This window comes from Mizuhopecten yessoensis, unplaced genomic scaffold (assembly GCF_002113885.1).
Source record: "Mizuhopecten yessoensis strain PY_sf001 unplaced genomic scaffold, ASM211388v2 scaffold9847, whole genome shotgun sequence".
In the NCBI taxonomy this organism is placed as follows: Eukaryota; Metazoa; Mollusca; class Bivalvia; order Pectinida; family Pectinidae; genus Mizuhopecten; species Mizuhopecten yessoensis.
Window position 1 is genome coordinate 2,332,676 of NW_018408252.1, and position 15,788 is coordinate 2,348,463.

At 37.8% G+C, this 15,788-nt stretch overlaps 1 protein-coding gene across 1 annotated transcript in view; it reads left to right on the forward strand.

The window, feature by feature from the left end:
• LOC110458868 (protein split ends-like) overlaps positions 1-9,637 on the forward strand; it is a 62,199-nt gene extending 52,562 nt beyond the window's left edge. The window contains exons 13-16 of the mRNA XM_021510824.1: positions 91-1,007; positions 1,269-1,472; positions 2,587-2,745; positions 3,657-9,637. Of these exons, the coding sequence (XP_021366499.1) occupies positions 91-1,007; positions 1,269-1,472; positions 2,587-2,745; positions 3,657-3,788 (1,412 nt within the window). The 3' untranslated portion in view covers positions 3,789-9,637. The remainder of the gene's footprint in view (positions 1-90; positions 1,008-1,268; positions 1,473-2,586; positions 2,746-3,656) is intronic.
• The last annotated feature ends 6,151 nt before the right edge of the window (positions 9,638-15,788 follow it).

Genomic DNA, 15,788 nt, shown 5'->3' on the forward strand with positions numbered 1-15,788 from the left:
TCTGACTTGATTGGAAGATCAATAAAAATGTCTATTAATTATATTTTGTAAATCATTGCTAATTTGTGTGAACAAACATTTATTTTACAGTGTATGGTGTTCAGGGTTTGGCTCCTGCTCATCAGCGATCAGAGCAAGGCATTAATCTGTCGAGGGCTCAGCAACAAAGTCCGTCACCAAGGGAGACTGCTCACGCGCAGCAGGAGCAACAGCAACACAGAATACAACAAGAATTGTCACGGCGCCAGCAACAGGATGCCAAAAACCGCCACCAGGTAGAGCTGCAGTTCCTACAACACCAGCAGTTGCAGCAACAGCAACAGCAGCAGCAACAGCAGCAGCAACAGGAGAAAGAGCAGGAGAGACAAAAACAGGATTGGAAGAAACAACAGCAGAAACAACACCAGCAGGACCTTCAACGACAGCAACAACAACAGCAGGATATGCTGCGTCATCTCCGTGAAGTTTCTGGCCCAGCAGCCCCCGACACTCGTCAGACTGCTCTTGTACACCCACGTTCTACTGTCCCAGTCCCTTCCACCCACACTACCGAAGAGAAAAGTGGAGCGATGGATTCCATTCTTTCGTCAATGCCATTTCCCTCACCTGATTTACGGCGCACTGGGGCACAGAACATCAGTGCATTTACACCACCAGCTAGCAGTTCTGAGTTAACACAGGGTATTGCCACCTCTCACATGTACAACCCTGGGATGGGAATGATCCGTGTGCCTCTTATTGACCCCAGCTTGATGTACTCGCCACACAACAGCCCGGCATTCATTCCTGGTCATATCCCTTACATCCACAGGGGTATGCAACCTGATGGACGCCCATCGCCACACTTGACCCCTCAACCCCTCCACTCTCCATCCCAGCCTGGGCAGGCTCTAACACAGCAGGGCCAGGGCAAACACGGTTCACAGGACAGCATACAGAGCATTCCAGGACGCTGTGTCACGGACACATCACCAGCTGGAGAGGGCAGTCTCCTGTCATTGCTTCAGGTAAGTGGGCAAGCAATCATTTTTGGAACTTTAGTAGCAAGCCAAATGTTCATAATTTGCTTTAGCTGTTCTAATCCTATGCTTTTGGAAAATTTTGCATTCAAACTGAATGTTTTTTTTCAAGATGTGGGCCTGATCGTGTAGTTTTAACCCATTCAACCTTAAAGTCTCATTTGAGCCCTGCCAAATCAAAGACTGGGCAGGTCCAGTTTAAATATATAGGGGTGAACAAATTAACCTTTTTATGTATTTGTGTTATAGAGATACCCAGTAATGTGGCAGGGAGTGTTGGCCCTCAAGAACGACAGTTGTGTCGTCCAGATGCATCTGATCGCAGGATTCCAGCAGCTTGTCAAACTGAGTTTGCCTCAGCAGTCAACTGACGGTACGGTCCAGCCACTCCGAATCGCCCAGAGGATGAGACTAGAGCCTACGCAGCTGGATGGCGTCATCAAACGGATGAATGTAAGAAGCCACTAATCTTTAACCTCGTTAAATAAACACTACTCTAGTTATCTCACTACTGGTATTGTTGGGGACGGGCAAGTCCTTTTTCAGCTCTGACATACATTGTGTAGGGGGTACCGAGGGTTTCATCGGTCCATACAACATCTTGGTCGCTTAACTCCTTTACTCTACAAGTTTAACAGTCATCACACGTCATGTGTTGATAGACCTTGAGAGAGTACCACATTTTATCAAATGTAGGTCACTGTGACCAATATGTATTGCTTTACTGACTTGGTATGACTTTGCACTAATATCTCCATTTGATTTGTAAGAGTGTCGATAAGCTCAGTGTCCATTAAAGCAGAGGCAGGGACATGTGAATGATTTACAGACCTTTTTTGTATTTATTTCAAAACTTTGCAAGAGGCACAGTAACCTAGTGGTAAGGGTTGCGGGTTCGAGTCGGGGCACGGCACTGTGCTGTATCTTTGAACAAGATACTTTACTCCGCTTGTTCCTGTCTACTCGGCTGTAAATGAGTATGTGGTTGGGCAGTGCTAGAATTGTAGTAAACGGGTACGGGGTTGGGCAGTGCTAGAATTGTAGAATGCTAGCTGTGAGTGCCGAAATGGCAGCACTGGCTGTATGCTCCCCAGGGAGTTGAGAAAGATATTGGCTGGTTGCAAAGGCCCTATGACATTGAACAGATAATAAATTATGAACTGCTTTGATACAACATATGAACTAGGTTGTGATAAAGCGGTATATAAGAACCTCAAATTATTTATTATTACAAGTTATCCATTCATCCTAAAATCAGTTCACTTTTGTTGAAAATTAATGTGGCTGGATTATCAAGGCCACTGTATAACTGAATTATTTAGCTTGGAAATTCATTTTCAGCAGATGTAAAAAAAATATCTAGACCATAATTATATTGACAATTAGGCAATGGGACTGTGGTAATTTTATTTTTTTTCGAAGACAGATGAAGATTTTCAAGACGATTTCTATCTGGAAAAGTGTTGGTATGTTTCAAGGAATCTTTGGGAGAAATTTCGTGACATACATGTAGCTTTCTAAAAGAAGTGGTCTGTGATTTTTAAAACTTTATTTCTATTTTACGTAGATGGAGGAGGACTATTGCATGTTGCTGGCCCTGCCGTGTGGAAGGGATCACAGCGACATAATCCAGCAAACACGGGCAATGTCTATGGGGTTTATACAGTACTTACAGCAGAAACAGGCTGCTGGCATCGTCAACGTCGCCGATCAGGGATCTCAACAGGTAAGCTACTGATAACTGACTACATGTTCCGAGATGAATAAACATGTTTTGTTAATATGTCTTTCAAATTGTGGCCCGGCCTGGGGACAGAACCCATTGCCTTCCTCACCTGGGCAAACGCTCAACATACCAAAGCCCTTACAAATTGGTAGTTGTTATTCCCTGCTTAACGTTCAGCATTTAGGGGAATGGACTGGTGCCTCCAGCATGGCATTTCATTGAGATAGCACTGTAAAGTTGGCATCAGATCTGCACTATCACAAGGAGGCAAGAACACCAACATACCCCGTCTCCTGCATACACACAACACAAGCACGTATACACAACACATGGAGACATGTCCTAAATGACCTTAGCTGTTAATAGGACGTTACACAAAATTAAACCAAATCAAACCAATTGTTTCAACTAAAAACATTGTTAACACTTCATTGCACGAAATTCAAATAATTTAGTTGTACTTCATGGTAATGTCTGAAATAATTTGTAACAGGGAAATTCAGGTTTTTTTTCTACCATAGCATTTTTGATACTTTTTGCTGATTATCGTTAGTTCCATCTCTCCTGTTTGAGAAACTAGTAAATTACTTTGAAATAAAAATAACTTTTCAAATAGAAAACTGACAGTAATCTGTGAAGTTAAGATATTTTCAAATATAATTCAAACATTGATCTTTAATATCAGAAAGACATTAATGAGCAGCTAACCTAAGTATGTCTCTGAAATAACAAATGGCAGGAAGATCATTGAAATTTAGATCTACGAAGTACAGATAGAAAGGCATTAATAACATATTGTTTCCCCATATTAATTTTGAATAACCAAAGATCTCTTGAGAAGTCTTGGTTCTAAGTTGACATTTAATTGAATTTAGATACTTCTCTAACTTTTCTGATTTTCTTTGCTTCAGCCGGCCTATGTTGTGCATATCTTTCCACCATGTGAGTTTTCTCACGCCCAGCTCGGCCGACAAGGATTTGATCTGATGCACCAAGTCAAAGATCTGTCCCATCTACTGGTCATCATTACGACGGTGGCCTGAGATTTACTGACCATTTCCTGGATTGACCATCACAAAAGTGACAGCTGGATTTTATTGATTTATTTGTTCATTCTTGGATTTACCTTGCTCGTCTATCGTGGATGGATGTTATATATTCATAAAACGCGATCGGATCTTTACCATCATTTGTCTAACGTTAATGGATCTTACTGGAATGTGACATGTGCCCTCTTGGATTAAGCTGGGAGGTGATTACGATTCAAACACCAGCATGCCCCAAATTAAGGGACATACAGATTATGACAACAATTCATACCCTGGATTTACTTTGTATGAGAATATTTTGTGGAGTTTTGTTATTCCATGTCAACAGTCAAAGGGACATAACTCCAGGTTGTTGTGGATTTATCTTGCAAAATAGCGAGATATATAGTTATATTTGTATCTTCAGTGATTAGTGAATTAGTAAATTAAGGATTACGAGGACGATGGGAAATTCTTAGAGAATTTATTTGTTTTCAAGTTGAATTGAATGGATGACTTAAAAGTGCTACATGTTTTTGTGTTGATCTTATATGTGTGAAAATACTTCACGTTGGAGTGATGTAATTTATATATACCCTCGTCCCTGTGAACAGAAATGGAATGCTCCAGATAAGTGACTGGAAGATGTCATTCTGTGGTTCAGTGAGATAATTAATTTGATGATAGTGTTTGACATCTTAACACGAGGAGAAATGTAGTGACACACGTTGGGGTATACAAAGATGAAGAATTCCAATTAACAACAGATCTGTGCGTGTGCGTTGGCGCTATGTTTTAACGCTAGGAAAATTGGACAGCATATTCTGCTTGTCCTATTGAAAATAGGGCAAGCCTTTTGGTTATTTTTTTAAGAAAAAGTTAACAGAAAAAGACAAAAAAACAAAAAACAAAAAAAATAATGTCCAAATGATTTTATAGGACTTAAGTTGTAAGCACGCAAGATGTTGGCCTGCTGGCCAGCGATTATGGTAGAACTGTTGCTCGTTTAATTAACTATGTGTTGTTATGGTGTTTGTAGTACGTTACGTTGCCACGGAGACAAAGGTTGTATAGACTGGTATGACAGTTGAATTATGAACTTGTGGCAATATGTCGCAGTTCAATTTTTGTGCTAGAATTTCTGCGAAAGAATGAAATATGCTATACATCTATATATATATATATACAAAAACCTTTTTTTTTCTAGCTTAAAGTTATTTTTAATTCTGGTATTTTTTCTTCTTTAGACTGTTACAGATTATCATATTTCAACCCCCTTCGGTACCTGTCTTTTTTCTTGTCAATTTTGAGATAATGTGTTACTTTCTCTTTCTCTCTCTTATTATAGTGATTAGAGAAAACAGGTGTTTGTAGACTTCATGTGTTTCTTAGCATCTTGAAGCCTGATTTAGTGAGTTGCTTTTATTTCTCCTAACTTGTTCTTCATTGTCTTTTATTTTTAATTCTAATGTTTATTGTCATTCTATACTCAGTTTGAACAATATCATTAACTAAGAATCCATACGACAGGTTAGTTACACACCCAAAAAAAATCATTACTAACATTTTTTGTTGTTGAAATGTTTATCTTCAATCTTTAGAAATAATTATGATATATAGATTTGAGAAATTGTTATACGTTTTTTTTGTATATTCTCAGTAAATCAATTTTTTTTTTACCGAATGATGAATTCTGATGAAATTGAAACTGATTTTGCAAATATTATTTAACTTTTTACACATTGATTGATGAAGTGCTATGCTTTTTGCTCTAATGAATTTGTCAAAAAAGCTATCGAGTTATAAAAAAAACCATATATATATTTTTCAATACAATAAGCAGACATATGGAATGAGAGTATGGCTGATCCTTGAGGTTTCAATGTTTCTGGATAATTTTTGTTTCAAATCTGTAATCATATAAAGAGAGGTATGAATTCACGTACATTTATTTGAGAAAATAAAATTGTGCTCTGTGTGAAATGAACCCAGTCTACAGAAGCCCATAGAGATGCTGCAAAGAAAGCAAGCTTAAGTGATTTTGCATGAAAATCTTTCATAACTTCCTAAAAGTCAAAAAGCTGATTTTACTCCAAAGTATTTTCATTTTCCAAATAAGTGTTAGCTAAATATGGCAGTAATCCATGAAATTAGTCTATGGTCAACGAAACCAGTTGTAATGTTGAAATATACTGCAAGCTTACAGAATATAGTAATAGTTAAGCAAATCCACTGGTTGAAAATGCTCAATTTTAGGGTCCAAAATGGGGAGAGTTAGCAAATATGAGATTAACAACTGGGTACAATACAACTTATCAAGACACAGTAAAATGTTTTTAATCTGAGTAACCTGCTTTTCAACTGGTGATTTTTTTTTCAATACTGTGTTCTCTTGGGTGGTTCACTGAGAAAGAGGATCTGGCTGATTGGTCACATGCTATAACATTGTGTCTATATCACGACCTATACCGATTCAGATCAATAACTGGTTTCATGTTGATGAATAGCAGCCTACTTTTGCCAGCAAATGGCTTTTAACTCATTCACCCCTGAAGACACATTTGAACTTTTCCAATTAAAAGGTTGGAATAGTTCATTATGAAGTTTCAGGGGTGAATGAGTTAATGAGAACAATGCAATTGTAACTCAAGTTTGCTTTTACTGTTGCTGTGTTCATGTGATGCTACTTGTAAGACTGGGTTGCGTAAGAATGGAATATGTGTGTCCGTGTACATTAGCGTGTGTGTTAGTGTATACATACATGTGTGTGCGTGTACATTAGCGTGTGTGTTAGTGTATACATACATGTGTGTGTAATAGTAGGTTTATGTTGTTAAAGAGTGTGTGGCTATTTGGTATGTGTTATATTCCACTTGCTGTGATACGACAGATTTTTGCCAGATAACCAGTGTCTGGAGTACGGTTATTATGGCATTGCTTCTGTGCCAAAACAAAGTTATCCTTCTTGTTGTTTCACCCATCGCCATGGAGACTCGCACGTTGATGCTCCATAGCTTTTCGTGAGAATCTTTTTTTTTTCGCTATCATCGGTCGTCACCACATCGTCATTCGCTGAAGAAATGAATTTGCATCAGGGATCAGATACATGAAGCCAGTACGCATCCAATGTTGTTTTTTTTTTCATCGTGGACATTTATAATACGTAGGGATTACTTCCCCTTGCTCACAAAGGTCAGAATCTTGCTGATCAGACATTTGTATCATTCAGAGATATATATATAGTCATGGTAACAAATTATTTTCACATAAATCTTCACTTCCAAGGCAGCTAGATACTTGAAACTTCATTGTAAATACCATTGATGTCTTTTTTGGTCTCGACAACTACTATTGGTGCACAGGTTAAGGATTTTTCTGTTTTTATTATCATTGTGAACCATATTTAGAGGATAATTTAAGCACACTGCTATCACTAAACAAATAGATTGGATTGGAAATTTCCAGGTTTTTTCCTCACTGTTACAGATGTTAGATTTCTAGTTTATTTTTTGTCCTAGTTTAGTTTGTGATATTGTTGCTGTAGCTATGAGTCCAGTTTTAAGGTGTTTTATAGGTTTTGTTTTGCATCTGTATAATTGAGCGAGTTTGGCTTGCCTAAACATCAATAGTAGTTGTCATGAAATGTGCATACCTCCCCATAAAATTTGGCTGGTGAACATCTATCTTGATACCGAAACCACTGAAAGAAGCTACCCGACACTTGTCCACCAGCTATGTACATATAGTAACTCATGCTGGGTTCGGTGTAAAGACTGATGTTATTCTGTTACCATGGTAACAACTTGTTTTGTTTTGTAATATATCTGTGGAGCTTTAGACAAAAGTATTGATAGTGTGCAATGTGAAATGATCTCAATACCTTGAAGAGTTCCCCCCCATGATCGTTCTCTCCACCCCTTCCCCCTCGTGATGTCATGCTGTAGATATTTAACATTGTAAATATGGATGTATATATATAAATGTAAATATTTGTGTACAGACCAGATGTAAATATATGTAATTGGTAGATAACCCCTCCCACTTGTTACATACAGTATATATATATACATGATTGACACCTGCTGCTCTGGCATTAAAGGGGCGTTTCCCTGTTTAAAGGGACGGGGTTCCACTGTATATATTCATATATATATATATTATAAATATATAAATATTGTAAATGTGATACGCCAGACATGAAGAAATGTAAATTACGTCTACCTGTAGAACATAATGTTTGGTGTACACTGTATGTGTGTTTTACAAGTGTACACTGTGTGTTTGCGCTGTATTTATGAATATACGGCTCCAGATATGTATATATGTGTTCCACGGTGAATGTATATTATGGTGTAACAGCTGTTGATGTGTAATTGATGACTGGTGTAAAAATAAGAGTGTAAATTATATATATATATATAAACCCAGTGTGCTGTTGTGTTTACAAATGAGAGCAAATGAGTGCAGAATTTGAATGAATGGTAACTCACAAATTATGGAACTATTTTCTGAGGAGTGACTGTGATGGGTAATTGTGACTTGTAGATGCTACTGTTTTTGGTAGTGGATCAGGTATGGGATAATTTAACATTTTTTTCTCAAAACTGATTTTTTATCTACATATGATTCATATATTGAAAGTTCATTTCAAGTACTTCAGGTAACTCAAACTTATTAATTTATTAGTCACAGATAAAAAGGAAACATAATTTTGGCAAGATTTTATCGTTAACAAAAATGTTTACATAACATCAATATACAAAGATTGTCTGCTATGTACAGCTTGAAGAAGCAGATTTTATAATTACCATACATCAAACCAAGGTTGATACAAAAACAAATCCACATTTTTTTAGAACGAATTTGTTTGAATTCAAATTTATTTCACTTTAAATATAAAAGAGAAAAATGAGTAATATTGGAGCCGAATTCACAACACAACCAGGTCAATCCAGCTTTTTATGCGAGTATGTGCTAAATTGCAAATATTTATGAATTACACATGTAAAACTTACTTATATACATAGTTTCTTCCCCTTCATACTTACAATATATTGAACCCTTATAGACCAAATAAATTACTACAAATTCCTCTTGCTTTCCGGTCGTTGGGGTCTCAGTTTATTTGCTGGAATCCATACCTGGTAGTTTACACCCTGTGTCCCTCATGTCTTGAGCGTCTCCTACGCTCGCGATCGCTACACACAAAGGGAACAATGGGTGATGTGATGGGTGTATGTGTGGTTTATGAATACAAGTGTAAATGGGATGTTTGAGATAAAATGTGATGAATGTTTGAGTGAACAAGTCTTTTTAAAAAAATGTGTGTTTCAGGTTTTTCTGACAAACTCCACTGTTCTTTCTATTTGCCCATCATGGCCAGAAATGTTTTAGCGATATTTGAAAATTTTTTTTTTTTTTTTTTATACAACTCATACAGGTACAGTAACATACAGAAAATGTCCTAAATCTCATATTTAAACATTGTTTCTGAGTACCTTAATGTTTGTCGTGACGAAATGTTATATCCGTTCAATTTTTCAGTTGTAAAAAATCACAAACAAAAAAAAGAAGATAGTTGCACACAGACTTTCCTATGTTTTGGAGTTGTGAAACCTGAAATACACATATTTTTATAAGGACTTGCACAGGTACATGTGTAGTATATATGGAGAATTTGATTGTACAATTTTTTTCGCTTAATATTATTGGCAGCAGTTGTGATGAGGTAGCGAAAAAGGTTCCGTTAGCTGTATTCTGGTAGATATTGTACAGGGGGTCGCTTGTCATGTCAGAGTGCTTCATCATATCACAATATTCTCATGACACGACTGACATTAATTAAATATGAAGCTAATCATACATACACGTCTTTGTCTTCTTTGTTTCTGGAGCTTTGCTTTTGTTTGTACTTCCATCAGAGCAGGGAAAATCCTGGAATTTGAGAGCAGTGGGCCATTTCAGCAATTTTGTTTTGTCAATATCAAAATAAAGAGGACCCATTTGATATAAAATTGAAAGAAAATTGAAACATGGAGGGATCAATTTCATTTTTGAGGGGTCGATGGCCCCTTGGCTCCCTCCAGGATGATCCCTCCCCTGCAGAGAAGTGATACAATGATCATATAAGCCTAGTTCACCTTGACCGAAGTGCCAAGTGAGCATATATATGTGATGGTGCAGCGAACTTCGTCTATGCATCCAGCGCCAACTTTTTATCTCAACTGAGATGTAGACCAATGGATGTATTGGTGGCATTCACCATTTGTTAACTATTTCTCAATAACCACTGGACCCGTATCGGATAATTTTGGAAAAATAAGTATCCCCATGAGATGGGGATTTAGATTTGCAAAGAAAAAAAATCTGGTATCTAAAATTGGCAGTCTAGTTTGTTTAAGCTGAAAACGACTTCTTTTGAAGAACTGAAACACCTAGAAATATTATATTTGACATGCATATTGCATGGAGTGGTATAAACATCTGGGGAAAAAGTAATGAACTTGACCCATATGCAAGATCACAAGTCAAATTTGTTAAACTGCTTGATACCACATATAAAGTATCTGAAGGATAAGTGTTCCAAGGCGTTAAACATTATACGAGTCCTTTCTCATACTGATTGGGGGGCGGACCGTGAAATGCTTTTGCGCCTATACAGATCACTTATTCGAACAAAACTGGATTATGGTTCTATGGTATACGGGTCGGCGCGCAGTTCGTACCTTCAGATGCTAGACCCACTCCATAACCAAGGGCTACGTCTAGCCCTTGGAGCTTTTCGAACAACACCTGTAAAAAGCCTGTACGTGGAAGCAAATGAACCATCCCTTTATGACAGAAGAAAAAAACTTTCATTACAATTTGCAGCTCAATTAAAATCAAACCCTAAAAATCCTGCTTTCAACCAAGTATTCAACCCCAAATACCAAAACATATTTACGCAAAACCAAAAACTTCTGCCAACATTTGGTATCCGAATTTTGAATTTCCTGCAAGAACTCAACATAAAATTGACGGACATAGCTGAATTTAACATATCTGATGTTCCTCCGTGGACCATTCAAACCCCTGATTTTAACTTTACATTACATGAGCGAGGGAAATCAAGTGTTATGCCCGAAGAACACAAATCCTCCTTTCGGGAATGCATTTCGAATTACCCTTCTCATACACAACTTTACACCGATGGCTCCAAAGAAGGTGAGAAAGTGGCAGCAGCCTGCTGTACTGCCAATACTTGCACTTCAGTCCGACTACCAGACGGCGCCTCCATCTTTTCTGCTGAAGCATGCGCCATTGGTTTGGCCCTCGACCATATCGATGAACACCGCATTAAAAAGGCAATTATTTGTTCAGACTCTCTATCTGTCCTACAGAGTTTACAGTTACGAGATCCTAAAAACACAATCGTACAAAACCTTGCTCTTCGAATATCTCGTATATTAAAAAAGTCTAAAATAACTTTACTATGGATTCCGAGCCATGTCGGAATAAAAGGCAACGAATTTGCTGACAGGGAAGCAAAAAATGCATTGAATCTCGAACAAACAAATATCAAACTACCATACACAGATTTTAAACCTACTATTCGTACAGCCATTCAAAATGAATGGCAGAAACGCTGGTCTCTGGAGACCAACAACAAACTTTTTAAGATACAACCGAAACTTAAAACATCTATTCCCAGTCGGAAAGATCGTAGAGAGGAAGTTGTCCTCGCTCGGCTCCGCACTGGGCACACATATCCTACTCATTCGTACCTTTTAAAACGAGAAGATATACCTTCATGCCACGCATGTGACACTCCATTTACAGTGGAACATTTTATAATAGAATGTTCCGATTTTAAACACATTCGTGATAACTACTTTCGAGTCCCGGATATTACCATTTTTGACTTTATATAAATATCGCATATTCCATATCATCTATTCGTTATCTCTTTTATTATTTTAACCCCCTTTTTTATTTTTTATTATCTACACATACAATGCGAATGCTTTTAAAATGAACCATTTTATCTGATTTTATCTTCGCTACTCACATGTTTGTTAAAAAAATAAAATAAATAAATAAATCACCATGCCCCCAACTGACCACAGCCGTCGATGGGCCGTTAAACATAAACAAACAAACAAACAAATGCTTGAAAGAGTCACGATATTTGGCCATCAGCTTGCTTGTATAAGTTAAATTGCTACACAAAAATTTAAAAAGGTAAAACCTTGGTGCATCCACGGTCACTGGTTTGAAATGTTTAATAGCACTTGCACTTGACCAAGTCCAGAAGAACTGGTGGCCTAGTTTTAAGGAATCTGGCTACAGGCTTGCTGGCATTGAGTAATACAAAGTTGAATAAATTATTATAATTTCGAGCTGAAATAGTCCTATATTTCAAAACTAGAGTGATGGTGTTTTATGTTTGTTCGAAAGTATGACCTTGACCCACTAACAAGGTCACATGATTCAAATATGATAAAAACTTTAAAGTACCTGTATTTGGTTTAACAGGGGCATATAAATGAATTATATTTGTATGTAGATATCGATCGATGCGTTGATGTTCTATAAGATTTGTTCAAATAACAGACTTGCTAACTTTGAATTACATATACGACTGAACTATGAAACATAGTCACGGTTGACGTGAACTCTACTCTGATGAAAGACTTAAATATAGCAGATTTGTTCAGAGAAATTGCCTTGACTTACTTAACACGTAAATGCGGTCAAATTAAATAACTTCTTTTGCAGAACAATAAGGTCTGAGGTCATGGTTCTTATCCTGTGCCTTGCTGAGGGTTAAGGGCTTGTACCAATTCAAGCTAGTCATAAGTATAAGCAATATCAAAAATGACTTTGAATGACGTCGTAGAAAAAGCGGGGAAATATACCCATCCAATAAATGACGTCACATTACCAAGTAATTCTGTGCAGAACGTAATCCTTTATTGCATGCACTGAAGCGTGACCGCCGTATTATTGAAGGGTTCGCCGGGTATGTAAGGTCACCGGCTCAATGTGTTTCAGCTTAAACGGTGGATATGAAATAGGATAGATCTGTATTACCACTATAAACTGTATAATACGACCCGTTAAATAGGTCCTCTCGCTCATTCGGCGTCAAACTCTACACGGTTAGCGCGGGTAAAGGGTGCTATATGGACCTATTAGTTAGGTAGGAATAACGGGATAAACGAATAACGAACTAATAATCAATATCTGTTTATCTAACACAGCGAATAGTGTAATAACAAAAATATCCAATCACTCTAAATAATAAACAAAGCAAGTTAATCTTACAAAAACTAATAAACATTTATTAAATTCAAAACACCTAAAACATCTCACTTCCGGTTGATGTAAGAAAGCTGCAACGTATGTGTTCTGACCACGTGCGGGTAGTTCCGTTTACGGACGAGTCTGCCACCCCACAGCAATCTTATGTCTAACCGCTCATATATATGTATACATGAGTACCTACAAAGGATACATATATATGTACCACCGTGGGGCGATGTACAATCTGAAGCGGTACGCCGTTTTTAGACTGTCCAAAGCTTAAACGGTGGATATAAAATAGGATAGGACTGTATTACCACTATAAACTGTATAATACGACCCGTAAAATAGGTCCCCTCGCTCATTCGGCGTCAAACCCTACAAGGTTAGCGCGGGTAAAGGAGGGAGGCCAGTGGTGCTATATGGACCTATTAGTTAGGTAGGAATAACGGGATAAACGAATAATGAACTAATCAATATCTGTTTATCTAACACAGCGAATAGTGTAATAACAAAAATATCCAATCACTCTAAATAATAAACAAAGTAAGTTAATCTAACAAAGACTAATAAACATATATTATATTCAAAACACCTAAAACATCTCACTTCCGGTTGATGTAAGAAAGCTGCGACGTACGTGTTCTGACCACGAGCGGGTAGTTCCGTTTACGGACGAGTCTGCCACCCCACAGCAATCTTATGTCTAATAGAGTAAAATACTATATATATGTGTATACATGATTAAATACACGTAAAAGTAAGCACAACAACCACTAAAATATTCTAACACAAACCAACCAACCAACCAACCAATCAACCTATCCCCCCCCTCCCACAAACCATCCCCAACACCACTCCGGTCCAGACTACCGGCATTTAATATAACCCATAAATCCTTCTACACATCTCTTGACACCCAGCACATCTTTCAACCTCCAGCCCCTCCAGCCCCCATCCAGGTCATAACCCAACTATAACACTAATACCCCCCCCCGTCCTCCACACACCCTCCCCGTTTTTCCTCTTTATCCATACTAATGATCACACTATTCACTAAAAATCATAAATGTCGGAACGATGAACAGAAATAAGTGAAAGACAAGTCGAGGTATATAAGAAAGATGACATTGGTACAAGTATAGTCATGTTTATTCTCAGTGACGAATGATGAGGAGAGGAGTACATGGAACGGACAACAAAAAAAACAGCACATGCATGACACTAACCACTAATATACAGTCCGTCGGATGGGACTATAAATGGTGACCCGTGTGAGAACTGTCCAATCACGCACGGAAAAAATCCCTCTGGGTTTTTCGAAAAAGAGTAGGCGCTTAAACGCCTACACAGAGGATGGTGAAAATTGTATCCAAAATTTTAGGCCGTTAGAACTAGGGTCTCTTTATTTAGACATTTAGATGGACTTCCAAATTTGATACACAAGCCAAATTCATAGAATAGGCAGGGGCTGGTGTGGCTGGAAGCGGCACAGTACCTCACTTCCGGTACTGACTTGGTGATGCTGTACGATGAGTGTTAGGTTAAGGCATTATTAGGCATAAGAGCCGTCTTACAAAAACTAGACTTATACAGTAAATATATATAGGATAGACGGCCCCTTCTCTAACCTATCCCCCTCTTCTACTCTTTTACTCCATACTTTATCCCTTCTACTCATTTTCCTTTCTGTTCTTCGTCTGCTAGATAACCGAACTCGGTAGTGAAGCGGACGTAAAACCTATCAATCAATCAATCAAGCAATGTGTTTCAAAATTTCTGAGTTTTACGGAACTAGGGGGTAGATCGTTGGATCGTATTGTTATTTAGCCTGCTGCGACGTTCAAGGTCAAATATATCATAGAATAAAACATTCAAACGACTTCGTCTATCGAACCACAAAGCATACAGTAATGATATTTGCCATGCAACCTACTGGAATGAAGAATGATCAACCTTGCCTGAAGAACTGGCCGTATATCCACTATGAAAATCAAACATATCAACTTTGGTCAAAGCTTGACATGGAATTTCTTCTATACGACCAGGCAAACGGCAATGCTATAGACTATATCTTATTGGGGTGCAGAAAGTTATCAGCTTTGTTTAGTAAATGAATTAAGTCCATTTTCAATGTCATTGGGTTTTAAAATACGTTCAAAAACTAAGACTGCTACAGTGGCGGATCCAGAGCTTTTTGGGGGGGCTTTCGGAAACCCCCCTACCCTGATAATTTTCTTTAAAAATCATGTATTTTCACCATTTTCCTCAATTTTCCCCCACTTGGAACACCCCACCCCCTGGAAATTTGGACCCCCATGGGGAGATATTAGCCAGGTGGCATAGAACTAGTAGTTGGCGCCTGATAAGGCATTTTCTCAAAATTGTATTAATGGTATATTTATGTATTGTAAAGCGCCTTAGAGCTAGATAGTTTCAACATTTCTGTTTAAAGGGGCGTAACTCTGACAGACATAGTTGGGATCTGTTGCTGTCAATCGTTTGCAAACTTCTTGTTTTTGGAGTCTTCTCAATAAACACTGTGGCCATATCAACTTAATTCGAAAGACAGTGACCCTCGGATGGTGAGGATTCTGATTTAATTAAAGGAGCATATAAATCTCCACAATATATCAATAACGAGAACACAAAATATTGAAAGAAAATGGCGACTCGAAATCAAATATTCGTCATTTCAAAAAGTGATATGTTAGTCTGTTCGTTTTTTTT